This window comes from Petaurus breviceps, unplaced genomic scaffold (genome assembly GCF_028583685.1).
Source record: "Petaurus breviceps papuanus isolate PSGF00001 unplaced genomic scaffold, PetGlider_PUasm1.0 79, whole genome shotgun sequence".
NCBI classification, from domain to species: Eukaryota; Metazoa; Chordata; class Mammalia; order Diprotodontia; family Petauridae; genus Petaurus; species Petaurus breviceps.
This window is the reverse complement of record NW_027186523.1, coordinates 16882370-16896596: the sequence shown is the minus strand read 5'-3', so window position 1 is coordinate 16896596 and position 14227 is coordinate 16882370. Positions and strand designations below refer to the sequence as shown.

At 38.4% G+C, this 14227-nt stretch overlaps 1 protein-coding gene across 6 annotated transcripts in view; it reads left to right on the top strand.

The window, feature by feature from the left end:
• FRMD4A (FERM domain containing 4A) overlaps positions 1 to 14227 on the top strand; it is a 416929-nt gene that overhangs the window by 368319 nt on the left and 34383 nt on the right. For all 6 annotated transcript variants that reach the window (XM_069106435.1, XM_069106434.1, XM_069106433.1 and 3 more), the window contains exons 15-16: positions 6259 to 6392; positions 12047 to 12169. In XM_069106435.1, coding sequence (XP_068962536.1) covers positions 6259 to 6392; positions 12047 to 12169 — 257 coding nt within the window. The remainder of the gene's footprint in view (positions 1 to 6258; positions 6393 to 12046; positions 12170 to 14227) is intronic.

Below are 14227 nucleotides of genomic sequence, written 5' to 3'. Positions count from 1 at the left end.
CATATCCTGTGCTGAGTAGCTCAGCAGCTTTAGAGAGATGGGAGCACAATTTCTGTCCTCGTTGAATGAGGACATCCTTCTATTTGTTCAACGTGTCAGGAAGAGTGCTGTTGTTTGTGCTTGCTGGTGTTCCCTTAACATCCGGACCCAGTGAGTCAGACCGCCCACTGGCCTGAATGCTGCTCTCACTGGACTTCACCAGCCAAAGCCCGACAAAACAGTAACTTTGGGGGCAGTTCTGTCTAGAAAATAGGCGAACTAGTCGGGTTCTTTTCTCATTCCATAGCTATGTATGTCATGGTTACCATTCATAATGACTGTCCAACTTTGGGTAAGTTGTTTTACTACCCTCTAACTGTAACTATAAATAAAATGACTGAGTTGAGATCAATTTTTTAACATGATCCAATTTTTGTTTTCTATTAAATCATTTTGATCAGTTATCAATCCAATTATTAGGATAACTGAAATCATAGCTTATTTTTTTAATCTGGTCCCATTCAAATCAAACTAACAAATATTTGTTGAAAATTCACCATGTGTAAGACACTGTGCTCTCATCATAATCATTACCTAACACTCCATTTCACTAACTTTCAGATGGGTAACATATTACATGGATGAAAATTGGGTATAATATTAAAGTCTTGATTTTCAAAGACATTGTCCATTGTCATTATCAACAAAGATTTCTCTTCCTCTGAATTCTCATAAAACACTACACATTTAACATTTATTTTATGCTCCCTGATATTAATATTTATTATGGTGCACTAGAAGAGCATGGTGAATAAGGTGCTGAACTTGGAATCAGAAAGACCTGGTTCAAATCCTACCCCTGACCCTCACAAGTTATGTGACTGGGCAGGTCATTCAAACTTCATGTGTCTGAGGCAGATCTACCAAGTCATAGATGGCTTGACTGTCTCTTGCTTTAGATCATTTTTCTTTTATGAATGTCTTCTGTGACTTGCCTACCAAATCATACATAGATTGAATATATACTGACTTGGACTGTTTTGTTTTTACACATTTATTTTGGGACTCTCCAGATAGTTATAAGCTCCTTGAAGATAGGTGCTGTATTTTATGTGTTTTTAATATCTCATATCATACATACATAGGGATTACTTATTAATACTTGACTGATGGACTGTTCCTGTTGTTTGCTTCTTTTTCTTGTGCTTTCCTTTAGCCTATATTTTCTGATTATATTATTCTCCCTCCACCCTCAGGAATCTTCAATGATCTCTCTCTGTCTGTGTGTCTCTCTGTCTTTGTCTCTGTCTCTCTGTCTGTCTGTCTCTCTCTCACACACACACACACACACACACACACACACACCATAGCTTATTGAATATAAACCAAAGCCTTTAGCATGATCTTCCACAATCTGGACACAAACTACATTTCCAACTTTATCCCCACTTCTTCATGCATTCTAAACTCCAGCCAAACTATACTCACTACTCATCCCCTGAAAATATCCTGTACTTTTCTTCCTCTGTGCCTTTGCTCTGCATATATTATTGAAATTCTACTCATTATTCAAGGCCCAATTCCAATGCTATTTCCTTTATATAACTTCCCATGAGCCACCAATCTTTCCCCTGTGCTTCCACAGAAGTTTGTACATCTCCCAAGGTTCTTCTTTCTCTATATTCTGTCTATTTTCTGTGTGTATTTATAGATTTCTATCTTTCCTACTAAATTATAAGCTCCTTCTTGACAGGGTTTGTGTCGTATTCACTATTCCTCATCCATAGCAAGTGCTCAATAAAATGCTTGTCGAATTGAATTGAAATTTTTGGCTCCTTGATACTTTCAATAGCTTCCCTACTAAGGTCAGAAAAAGAGTCAGTGAAACAGTTATTAAGTTCATATATGGTCTAGGCATTATACTAAGAAGTTTGGATACAAAGGATGGGGTTAAGAATAAAAAGAGGTTAAACTTAAATTAGGACATATGATTAACAAAAGGATTCATGGGAAAGGGAATTAAAGTTATAGGTTAAAATAATGTTGTGTCATCATTTGCAGGTTCAATTTTTCCATGCTTTTCTTGTCCCACATTGGTTCTAAAGTTGGAAACATAGTTTGTGTCCAGATTGTGGAATATTATGCTAAAGGCTTTGGTTTATATTCAATAAGCTATGGTGTGTATGTGTGTGAGACAGACAGACTGAGACACAGAAAGACAGACAGAGACAGAGAGACACAGAGACAGAGAGAGGGATAGAGAGAATTGACTCTATATGAATTCAAGGTCTTGTTTTTTAGGTAGTTTGGAAAAGCCCAGTAGGCAAAAAGGATTACAGCATGAGAAGTGACATGAAATAGATGGGTCTTATCTTTGTTGCATTGTCAAGGAAATAGCCACAGCTAAGACTGATGGGGCATAGAACAGACCACTTTACCCTTAGTTGAAATGATTCCCAATGACCTAAAGGTGACTTTTCTTAAGAGTAAATAGTTGAAGTGAATGCTTGAATCCTTGTACCTCTTTTTGCTTTCTTGTTGAGGTTCTTATACAAGACGAGGGCCAATAAATGTGACTTGATAAAATGTTCTATTTCTCTGCATCATATATTGATGTCTCTAATTTTTCCTTAGTAAGAAAGAAGAAATCTTTGTAATTTCAGTTATTTGGACATTTATAAATTTGTTTTAAATTTTTTTTTAATTTTTCCCTAATTACAACATAGAAACAATTTTTACCATTTGTTTTTTAAAATTTTGAGTTCCAGATTCTCTCCTTCCTTCCCCCCTCATTGAGAAGGCAAGCAATTTGCTATAGGTTATACATGTGCAGCCATGCAAAACTTATTTCCAGAACATATATAGAATTGTAAGAAGCAATATAGGTGTGGTGAGTAGAATGCGGGATTTGAGCATTAGAAAGTCCTGACTGTGACACTGCCTGAGTGACCATAAGCAAGTCCTTTATCCTCTCAATCTATTTCCTTATTTGAAAAATGGGAAATAACAGATTTAGAGCTAAAAGTAAGCCTAAAAGCCTTCAAGTTGAACATTCTACAGATAAGGAAACTGAGGATGAGAGAGGTTAATCGCCTCTTCTCTATTAAATTCAGTACCGACTTCACAATCTTTTCCATCTTATCGTCTTCCATCTTCAAAAACCCAGCCACCTAGATCTTTAACTCTTCATTTTCCATAATCTATCTCTGTTGTGTCTCAGTAGTGCACGGCAGCGCTCTGGACCTCTCCCCACCCCCACACTTCAGCACCTCTCCACCTCTCCCCAAACCCAGAAAGGCTGAATTTGCCCCAGGTGCTGGAATCCCTCTTGACAGCTTGGCATGCTCATCAACAAAAAACCCTGGGAAAAAAAAGAGGCAGAAACTTAGGGAGTTTCATGAGACTTCCCCAGCACCCACACTGTCTTTCTTTGGCATATGTATTCTTGGCATTTGGTATGGTTGAGTTGCAAAGTAATAACAATTTAATTAGTGTTAATTAACCATTTTAGCCTTTGGCGAATAGTGCTGACCAATTCTTAAGTCTTCCCATAGTAGAGATGAGAATGAACGGTCTATCATTATCATCCTAAGATTATACACCAACCTGAACCAAATATTATTATGATTTGTGTCAGTTTTAAACAAACATTAAGTTCACATTTACCTTAAGAAATCATCATTCTCCATTAAGAGGTTGGTCATAGAGTGAAAAAAGAGATGAATTTCCTTTGGAGTCAATATTACTTTAATCTCCTTTGATTTGAATCTCTTGGTCTCTTTTGTTTGGGGGTTTTTAGTACCTTGTAGCATTATAAATATTATATTATATTCTCAAATGATGATGTAGAGAATATAATCATTAAATTTTCCAGGGTCATCAACTTTGATTGGTAACTATTACCTTAGAAAACTAAATTAAGATGCAAGATGACCTGACCAAATTGGGAAATTAGACAGGCATATACAGGATGAAATACAGTGCAGTGCTGTTAGATACAACATAATTTACTTAGGGAGGAAGAAAAAGCTGTACTAAATCAAGATGGCTGGCTTTTTACAAGCATCCTCATCCCTTTCCTCTTCACCCCACCCAAGACACTTACATCTTCCAAAAATTGCTGGGGGTCAAATGCAAGCAAACCCCAGAGCAGCAACAGACTGTCACTGCAGCATACATCAACATGAATATACATCAGAGGAACCATGAGGTAACCATTTTCTACTTATTGGTCAAGCTTCCACAAGGGAACTGTATTCAGTTTGGGGACATACAGTTGAAGCAAGATAGAGAAAACCTAAAGAAAATCCAGAAGAGAGAAAAAAAAATGAATGGTTACAACTTTGAGACACAAATCCTACAAGCAAAGACTACACAACAGGAATTATTTACTCAAAAGAAATAAAATTAAGGGACTCACTAACTCTCTTCAAGTATATGGCATTCACTATCAATTTATTTATCAAATGTTTATTAAGGGGCCATTATGTGCAAGGCATATGGAGAAGGGCAGCTAGGTGGCACCATAGTGCATAGAGCACTGGGCCTGGAGTCAGGAAGACTCTTCCTGACTTCAAATCTGGTCTGAGACACTTACTAGCTGTGTAACCCTGGGCAAGTCACTTAACACTATTTGCCTCAGTTTCCTCATCTGTAAATAAGCTGGAGAAGGAAATTACAAACCACTCCAGTATCTCTGCCAAGAAAATCCCAAATGGGGTCATGAAGAGTCAGACACAACTGAAATAACAACAACAGAAACAAATGTAGAACATATCATGACAGTGAATCCGATTTCAATCTAAACTGGGCAAAAAATATGCCCAAATCACAACGGAAGGCATTTAGGTGATGAATTAGCTGCCTTAACTGTATGGCTCAAGAGACACTGAAATCCGTTGCTGTTAGAAGAGGCAGAGTGACAGGTGACTTTAAGTATTGGAGTAGATTCATCTGTTTATGGGTTGGCTTGATTCTGATTTTGTTTACTCTTGGTGGAAGCAACATCAGAAATGATTCATTCTGGGAACAAAGACTGGCTTGCCCTTGAATACAATCTTTATGCTTAGTTGAACACAAACACTGTGCTCTTGACTTTGTGCTCCTGTTCATCACATACACAGAATACACACCATTTCTGGCATTGCTACTGACCAAAAGCATGGTGGGAAGATTATATGCGTGTGTAAAAGATTCTCATATCTGAGGTATTCACCTGCTTTGGCAAGTTCCACAATTTGCTTATATCAAACATGTTCCCATGTCAAAAAGCCATTCCAAAATGTATTTCCTAATACCTCCTGCTGTCAGTTCATTTCCCTCTTAAAAGGCAGGGTGCTATCAAGGAAAGAGCATTGGTTTTGAAGTCAGTAGACAGGTTTGAACCTTGCCTCTGTGACCTTGGACAAGTCATTTGTCCAACCTCTCTTGGGCTCTGTATCCCATCTGTAGAATATATCTATGTATCTATATAAATATAGAATATATCACATATCTATAGAATGTATCTATATCCCCATCTGTAGAAAGAGGAGTTGGAAAGGAACATCACTGAAGGTCCTTCCATCTTGAAATCCATGATCCTTTAAAACTCAAAATCCTTTGAACCCTCAATATTCATATTGATATCCTAGAAAATTCTTTAAAATACATATGATGTTAACTGAGGTGTGACATAGTGGCATAGAGTATTGGGCCTGGAGTCAGGAAGTCTAAATGAAAGTTCCAATCCAGCCTCAGACACTCTGTGACCTTGGGCAAGTCCCTTAACCTCTGTTGGTCTCAGTTTCCTCATTTGTAAAATAGAGCTAATAATAGTCCCTACCTCACAGGGTTGTGTGAGAATCAAATGAAGTAACAATTGTAAAGCATTTAGCACCATGCCTGTTACATATATAAGCACTATGTGTTAGCTAGCATTACCATCATCATTATTATTTATCATATGTCACTTGAACTTTTTCTGATGTTGCCTTAGCTCTATTAGTTCCACTGAAATTTGATAAGGAGGTTATTTGGTGTGTGGCACCTCTGAGGAAAAATAAATTTACTGGAGTGAGTAAGTCTTCCACCTGTTCTGCAGACTGGCTCCAAACGCAGCTGAACACTGAGATCTCACTCAGCATATACACATGCCTTTTAGCACCTGTTTCATTTCATACTGTCTTGCTTGCTAGGATTTATCCCGTAGCCACAGTGGAGGTTCCAGTGAAATTCATGAGTATTCCAGATGTGTGTCCCATTGTCGGCCATCCTAGTAACCCTGATGTTTATTCCTAGGTTCCCAGGAGTCAGATAGCTCTCAGTCTGCCAAGAAGGACATGCTGGCCGCACTGAAATCTAGGCAGGAAGCTCTGGAGGAGACACTCCGCCAGCGACTGGAGGAGCTGAAGAAACTGTGTCTTCGAGAAGCGGTAGGCAATGGGAATCTTGCAGCCTTGGAGAACTGGGCTGTGCATGCACATGTATTCAGGAACACATCCAGAGGGGGAAAGGGTGGGAGTAGTGGGAAGGACATAAGCAGTAGAGAAAATCCTCCAGAGACACTCACCTCACCTTTATTGAAAAATTGCCGGAAGTTAATGAACCACACCGAAACATATTCCATTTGTTGCCTGCTAAATCTTGACTAGTATCGTTCTTGAAAGTCCAGTGAATGAATGGCTTCTGCCAAGAGTTTGTGCAGCCTGAATATGATATTGTTATGGTTTGTGTTGGTCTTAAAACAGGATAAAGTTCAAAGTTGGCTTAATAAATCATATTTCCTATTGAAAGGGTGGGTTGGGAGTGAAAGGGGAAGTCAGTGTTTTCACTTGATGCATAAATCCCCTTAGTCTTCTGGGGCTTGAATTTTGTTAATTTTCTTTCTTTCTTTCTTTCTTTCTTTCTTTCTTTCTTTCTTTCTTTCTTTCTTTCTTTCTTTCTTTCTTTCTTTCTTTCTTTCTTTCTTTCTTTCTTTCTTTCTTCCTTCCTTCCTTCCTTCCTTCCTTCCTTCCTTCCTTTCTTCCTTCCTTTCTTTCTTTCCTTCCTTCTTTCTTTCTCTCTTCCTTCCTTTTTCATTCTTTCTTCCTTTTCCTTCCTACCTTCCTTTCTCTTCTTTCTTATTTCCTCATTCTTTCCTTCCTTCCTTCCTTTTCTTTTCTGGAAAGAGCACCGGACTTGGATTCAGAAGACTTGGGTTGGAATCCCAGCTCTGCTACTTACTAGCTGTGTGACCTTGGGCAAGTCACTTAACTTCCCTGAGCCCCAGCCTCCTCATCTGTAAAATAGGGATGCTAATACTTGCACTACCTACCTCACAGGGTTGTTGTGAAGAAAGCATTTTGTAAATCCTAAAGCCTATACATGTGAAGTATTATCTTCCTTCCTTCCTTCTTTTCTTCCTTTCTTTCTTTCTTTCCTTCTTTCAATGAAGTTTGCCCACTGCTATTTTTTTTTCCATTAACAAAGCAGTATTTATCCAAGCCAATTGTGTGCACTCATCATTTCACAGTTCATTGGGATTTGGAGCCTGCTACAGCCCCTTGCCAGTGCTTCTGCATGCCCACCTCTGCCTCATCTTCCATTCCATGACTATTTCTGAACATTTCTATAGATGTCATTTTGAAATACAAAGTGTATGATATATGTGGGGAGGGAGAGAGAAGAGAGTATATATGAACGCTCTGTATATGTGCATGTGTTTCATGTGTGTTTATTCCTAAGAGAGATTGTCCCACATTACAAGGGGTAAACCATCCAAACTGGGAAAGCGCAAATGAGATTTCAGCCATGGCTGAGAGAGACATACTTCCCTGCCCCCCAAATAATAATGGCTTACAGCAGGAAAAATGAGACAAGGGCCATAGACTAAGATCATATTACATTTTTCCTTCGCTTAATTATGGTCTGGATTGATTTAAACTGGAGTCTGCACAAAGCAGGACTATATTAACACAAATCCATTTCAAATCTTAGGAAAGAACAGGATCTGGCCACAGATGTTCTAAGTGATATTGTAAATATCAGGAAACATTTTTACAAAGTATATACTTAAAGTATTTTTTAAGCTTACTGGTTCTCTATGTGTCTTTAATAAATGGATTTTAAAGCCTTGTTTTGTATCCGAAACTATCTAACACAGCTGTGCCTTCCCCCTCTGCAAAAACCAGGAACTTTTTAGAGTGGTTCATAACTCACGTCATGGTGATGACGATATTGTGACCTCACCCTTGTATAGCATTTCAGTTTACAAAATAATTCCCTCCACTTGTATTATCTCATGTGATATAATGTAACAGACCTTTGCACCTACTGTTTGCAAGGCACTGTGCTTGATTCAGTGGGAGATAGGCATTTTATTTTTTAATGTTAAATTGTTTATGTATTTTTTTCAAATTACATGTAAAAACAATTTTTAACATTAGTTTTTCAAAAAAAATTTGAGTTCTAAATCTTGTGGAAATAAATGTTGAAAACTAAAAATAAATTAATAAATTCCAAAAAAAAGAATAAGCAAAAAAAATTTTTTGAGTTGCAAATTCTCTCCCATGATGCTCTCTAGAGAGAGAGAAATTTTAAAGACTAGTCTTTGCCCTCATAGAATTTACAGTATTTAATAAGGAACTATAAGATACCAATACAGGTGTCTAGACTATATCAAACAATATTACATGGTAACTACATTGGCTGTTAGTATCAACCAGAAACAAAGATACTGTTTTGAGAATTAAATTTTTTTTCTAGGGCAGTTAGGTGGCACAGTGAATACAGCACTGGCCCTGGAATCAGGAGGACCTGAGTTCAGATCTGGTCTCAGATACTTGGTACTTTCTAGATGTGTGACCTTGGGCAAGTCATTTAACCCCAACTGCCCTGCCTTCCCCACTCCAAAATGTTTCTTTCTGCAACAAGAGGACAAAATGTAACACCATGATATTTTTTAAAGGATTCAAATATATTTTGATATGCATTAGAGTAATGGCAGAATTTAAAGCAAGGTAGAAAGATTCTCCATTATGAGAAACCCCAAAAGAACCAGAGTAAATTATGGTTTTCATGGAGGAGGAAACTAAGTCTCTTGGCAAGGTTAAATGACATACAGGTAATAAGTGGTGATGTCTGGACTTGAATCCAGGCTTCTTAACTGCAGGTCAGACATTCCCTCCTACCACCACCCTTCTTCTCCCCACCCCCCACTAAGAAATTGAATAAAGAAGAAAAAAAGAACCCAACAGCCAAAGATGTGCAATAAGATGACTATCCCTCCTCCCCCACCCCATCCCACCTCCCACTCTCAGCACTAGTCTACTAAATTCATTGTTTCATTTTTATTGGCAAAAGTCTCCCTTTCATCAGTGGTATCCTTTTGTTTTTCTATGAAATGCATATTTTGTATTCCACTCAGAATATTCCACTCAGAATTACTATGATCTCCTGCGTGAACTATGTAGCCATAAAGAGAGCAAATAAGAAAGTGCAGCCTGGGAAAGCTATCCACAACAGTGGCATCAAATCATGCTTTCTTTTTGGTTACTTATTAATTCATTCAGATTAAATTTCGGGACACCACAGACCTTAACTCTAAAAAGTGATTTTTAAGCCCAACAGTAGTCTACTTTTTTTTAATTTGTATTTTCTATTGATACTATATGTGCTTTTGAGTCATGAGTTAGTGATAGTTTTTATAATTTTTATTTTTCTCCTCAGATGTTTCAAGGCAAAATGAAAGGAAAAAAAATCTCTAAATTAGAGTTTGGTCTAACACTGAAAGGTGTTATCTGCCCATTCATAGGCAGGATCTTAAGGCAATAGTAAAACATTCTGTGGAATAAGCCTATGGTAATTCATATGTAATAGCTACTTGAAAGACATCAGAACTATACCTTTCTTTAAAAAGGGGAAACAGAAGGAGCAGCGGGCTACATCAAAATAGCTGACTATTGTACTTTACAGCTAGGGGCAGCTAGGGGGCACAGGATAGAGTACCTGGCCTGGAGTCAGGAAGACTCATTTTATTGAGTTCAAATCTGGCCTCAGACCCTTACTATGTGACCCTGGGCAAGTCACTTAATCCTGTTTGCCTCAGTTTCCTCATCTGTAAAATGAACTAGAGAAGGAAATGGCAAACTACTCTAGTATCTTTGTCAAGAAAATCCCAAATGGGGTCACAAAGAGTCAGATATCACTGAAATAACTCAATAGCAGCAACAAAATTGTACTCCTCAATATTTGCCCTGAATAAAACAGCGGGGGGGCTTATTTAACCAGTGACCTGAAAACAGGGAAGGAGGGAAGGCTGTTAGGCAGCCTCAGGGTAGGGAAGCACCTCTAGCCTGACCATTTGGAATTGTTCTGCCCTTTGAATACTTTCAAGACATTTTTACATACATACATCGCAAAGAAATTAAAAGAAGTTTATCACTCATGTCAATTGTATTTCTAATTTCTATTCGTATTTTCATGAGGCAACATAGTGTACTCACTAGACAGAGAAGCAGCCTTGGAGGCTGGCAACCTTAGGTTCAGGTCCCACCTCCAACATTGTGTGATCCTGGGCAAATCCCATAATCTCTTAGTGCCCTAAGAAACTCTCTAAGCCTAGCAGTAGCAGCTCTGCATTGGTAGAAGTTTCAATTCTCCAGTTTCCCTCCCCCATTTAAATTGTTGTTGGGTTGTTTTTCATGTCCTTCTTTTTGTGATCCCATTTGGGGTTTTCTTTTGTTTCCTTTCTTTCCTTTCTTTCTTTTCTTCCTTCCTTTTTCTGCCTTCCTTCCTTCCCTCCTTCCCTCTCTCCTTCCTTTCTTCTTTCCTTTTCTCCCTTCCTTCCTTTTCTTTCCTCCATCCTTCCTTTCTTTCAAGGCAATGGGGTTAAGTGATTTACCCAGGATCACATAGCTAGTAAATGTCTGAGGTCAAATTTTAACTCAGGTCCTCCTGACTCTAGCATTTGGGGGGTTTTCTTAGCAAAGATACTGAAGTGGCTTGCCATTTTCTTCTCCAGCTCATTTGACAGATAGAAAAAGGCAAACAGACTTAAGTGACTTGCCCAGGGTCATAAAGTAGTTAGTATCTGAGGTCATATTTGAATTTAGATCTTCCTGACTATAGGTCCATCCATCGCTCTATCCATAAAGCCACCTAGCTGCCCCATAAAAATTCTTACTTATGTGCAAACTAATTCCATTTAAGCTCAGCTGACTTCTTTGGAGCTTTGATCATATAGATCCATCCTCCTGGGCACACTCAAGTTTTCTATTAATTTACTGGTTCAGAGGTACATTCCAATATATGATACAACTATTATTTATTGTAAATGAACTTTTATGGAATTCTAAGCTTACAGAATTGCAAAAATAGGGTCATTTTACCAAACCTGAAGACAAATTTTCAGGCAGCAAATACTGTAGACAACAGCACCTTCTTGACAAAGTCTCCTATAGTAGTTAAACTATACCAGACATTTCATAAACTCTGATCAAGGGAGGAGAACTAAATTCTAGGACCTGAAGCATTAGAGAAATTAAGAAATCCCTACAAATGGTGTTGGAAAAGGCAGGTTGAGGTGGGAAGGAGTTCAAAAGAAACCCTGAATGGGAGAAATTAGATAGAGCTCTAAAAGGGCTGGAAAACACTGTCCCTGTGAAAAGGGGCCTAAGAACCTTGATCCACATCCCCAACCCCCATCTCCATAAATTTTCAATTCAGTCCATTAGGAATTTTTCTTTTTCATGTAGGAATAGCTGCTCTCTGACTTCATAATGACAGCCACTGGAGAAATTAGTAACTTTATGGAAATTTATTTTGGAACTTACAGTTTGGGAATGCATCTTTTTTGTAAGGCAAAGAATATTTGTACATATCGTAATTAAAATACAAACTGTCCCATTAGACATATCCGTCAATGTTAATCATTCTAGGATAATGCGTTGAGAAGGGTGAGTGTATGTATGCCTGTGTTTGTCTTAGAACATAAATATGTCTGTGTGTATATGTATGTCTATATATGTAAGTATATATATGTGTGGATAAACAGATATCTCCAATATGTGTGCTTCTTGCGGCTACTAATGTTTTTTCATGTATGCAGGAGCTTACAGGGAAACTGCCAAGAGAATATCCGTTGGATCCAGGGGAGGAACCACCCATTGTTCGGAGAAGAATAGGTACCGCCTTCAAACTGGATGAACAGAAAATATTGCCCAAAGGAGAGGTGAGTCCTTTGCTTTTGGTACTTGGATTCATTACTGTTATCTGTCTTTTTTCTGAACATTCATACTGTACAAAGGAGGAACAAGAACTGCTCATTATAATGTCCTCATTCTCAATAATGATTCCTTCATTCCTATTTAATGCCAGAATTTCCCTCCCCCACCACTTATCCCCAGTTGGATAGAGCTCTGGGCCTGGAGTCAGAAGAACCTGAGTTCAAATGTGGCCTCAGACACCTGCTAGCTGTGTGACCCTGGGCAAGTCACTTAACCCTGTTGGCCTCAGTTTCTTCATCTGTAAAATTAACTAGGGAAGAAAATGACAAATCACTTCAGTATCTTTACCAAGAAAACCCCAAATGAGGTCGTGAAGAGTTGGACATGACTGAAATGACTCAACAACAATGAAATTTCTTTTGTAGTATTTGGTGCTTTAGTAAGCATTTTCATTTTCCTTAAAGTTATTTATTTACCATTTATGGGTCAATGATACATAAGTAAACACCTAAGAGTTTATATGATTTCTCAGTGGTCTCCCTGCCAGATTTGATGAAGAAAGAGATCCAAGAAAAAGAAAGTGACATAAAGCCCCATCTACCAATGCTGGGCAGCTAGGTGCATAGAGCACTGGGCCTGGAGTCAGGAAGTCCTAAGTTAAAATCCAGCCTCAGATACTAGCTGTGTGACCCTGGGCATGTCACTTAACTCTGTTTGCCTCAGTTTCCTCATCTGTAAAATGAGCTGGAGAAGGAAATGGCAAACCACTCCAGTATCTTTGCCAAATAGAATACAAAGAGTTGGACATGATTGAAACAACTGAACTACAACAGGCCAAATAAAACCTGGCAGGATATGTGTTTCTTTTTACATCTTTAAGGAAGTATTTTGAAGAAATCATTTTTCATACCTTCCTAATTTCTAGATTCATGGAGTGCCAAAGTTTATTAGTGGGAGATAAATATACAGCTCAGTGTAAATTCAACTTTAGTGAGTTCATTATGAAATCTATTGCTAACTTCTATTTACATTAGCACCTGTAGAAACATGGTTTCCTGTAAAATGCATGAAAAAAGCCCCATGCCTCCAAAATCACTGGCCAGATAGGAATGATCAGCTTGGTACTGCTAGGGATTCTGGCCTAATAGGATTTGATCCTGGGGCAGGTAGGTGTTGCAGTGAGTAGAGCACTGGCCCTGAAGTCAGGAGGACCTGAGTTCAAATACAACCTCAGATACTTAACACTTACTAGCCCTGTGACCTTGGGCAAGTCACTTAACCCCATTTGCCCTGCCTTCCCCCATCCAAAAAGAAAAAAAAAAAAAAGGATTTGATCCTGGTTTTTAAGTTTGGGGATTGCTGTCCCACATGCTACCTGATGGCAGCTCCTCAAACAATCTGTGTAACTGACTTGGTTCTCAGGGTTCACTCTGCTGGACAGATCCACCTTAGATGAAAGGGGCTGGAGGTAGGGGGACAGATGAGGCTACCACTGGGCAATTTTGCAGGGCAAGTGGACCATCCCAGGGACCAGGAATAAATAAATAAGATGGGCATGGTGACTTTTTTGTTCAGATATCATTGACTCAAATCAAGGCATTTTAATATGTCTGTAGCTCTTGAAATAGGAAGGAAGTTGGACCATGCCTAAGTGACCATAGTGGTTAGAGAATTTTTTAAAACCCCTTTATTTTATGAAGATTGTTAAATAGTTTTACTTTGGTGTTTAGGCCTAGAGAATAACTTTTAGTGAGGGGAGGGGTTGGGGAAGAGATTTGACTATTGCTTTCAAATATTTGAAGGACCATCACTAGGGAAGATGGATTAAAGTTGTTTACTTTGTCCCAGAGTTAAGAACTTAGATGAAATGGGTAGAAGTTACAGACAGACAGACTCTGGATTACTATAAGGTAGGGAGGAGGGAAGTAAATGGAATATTCTTTTTCATAAGGTTGTGAATTCTCCATCACAGATGACTTGCTTGGCTATTCTTCAATATGTCTTAGAAGGAATTCTGGATCTGTAATAGTTAAATTAGATGACCTTTGAGGAGTTTCCTAACC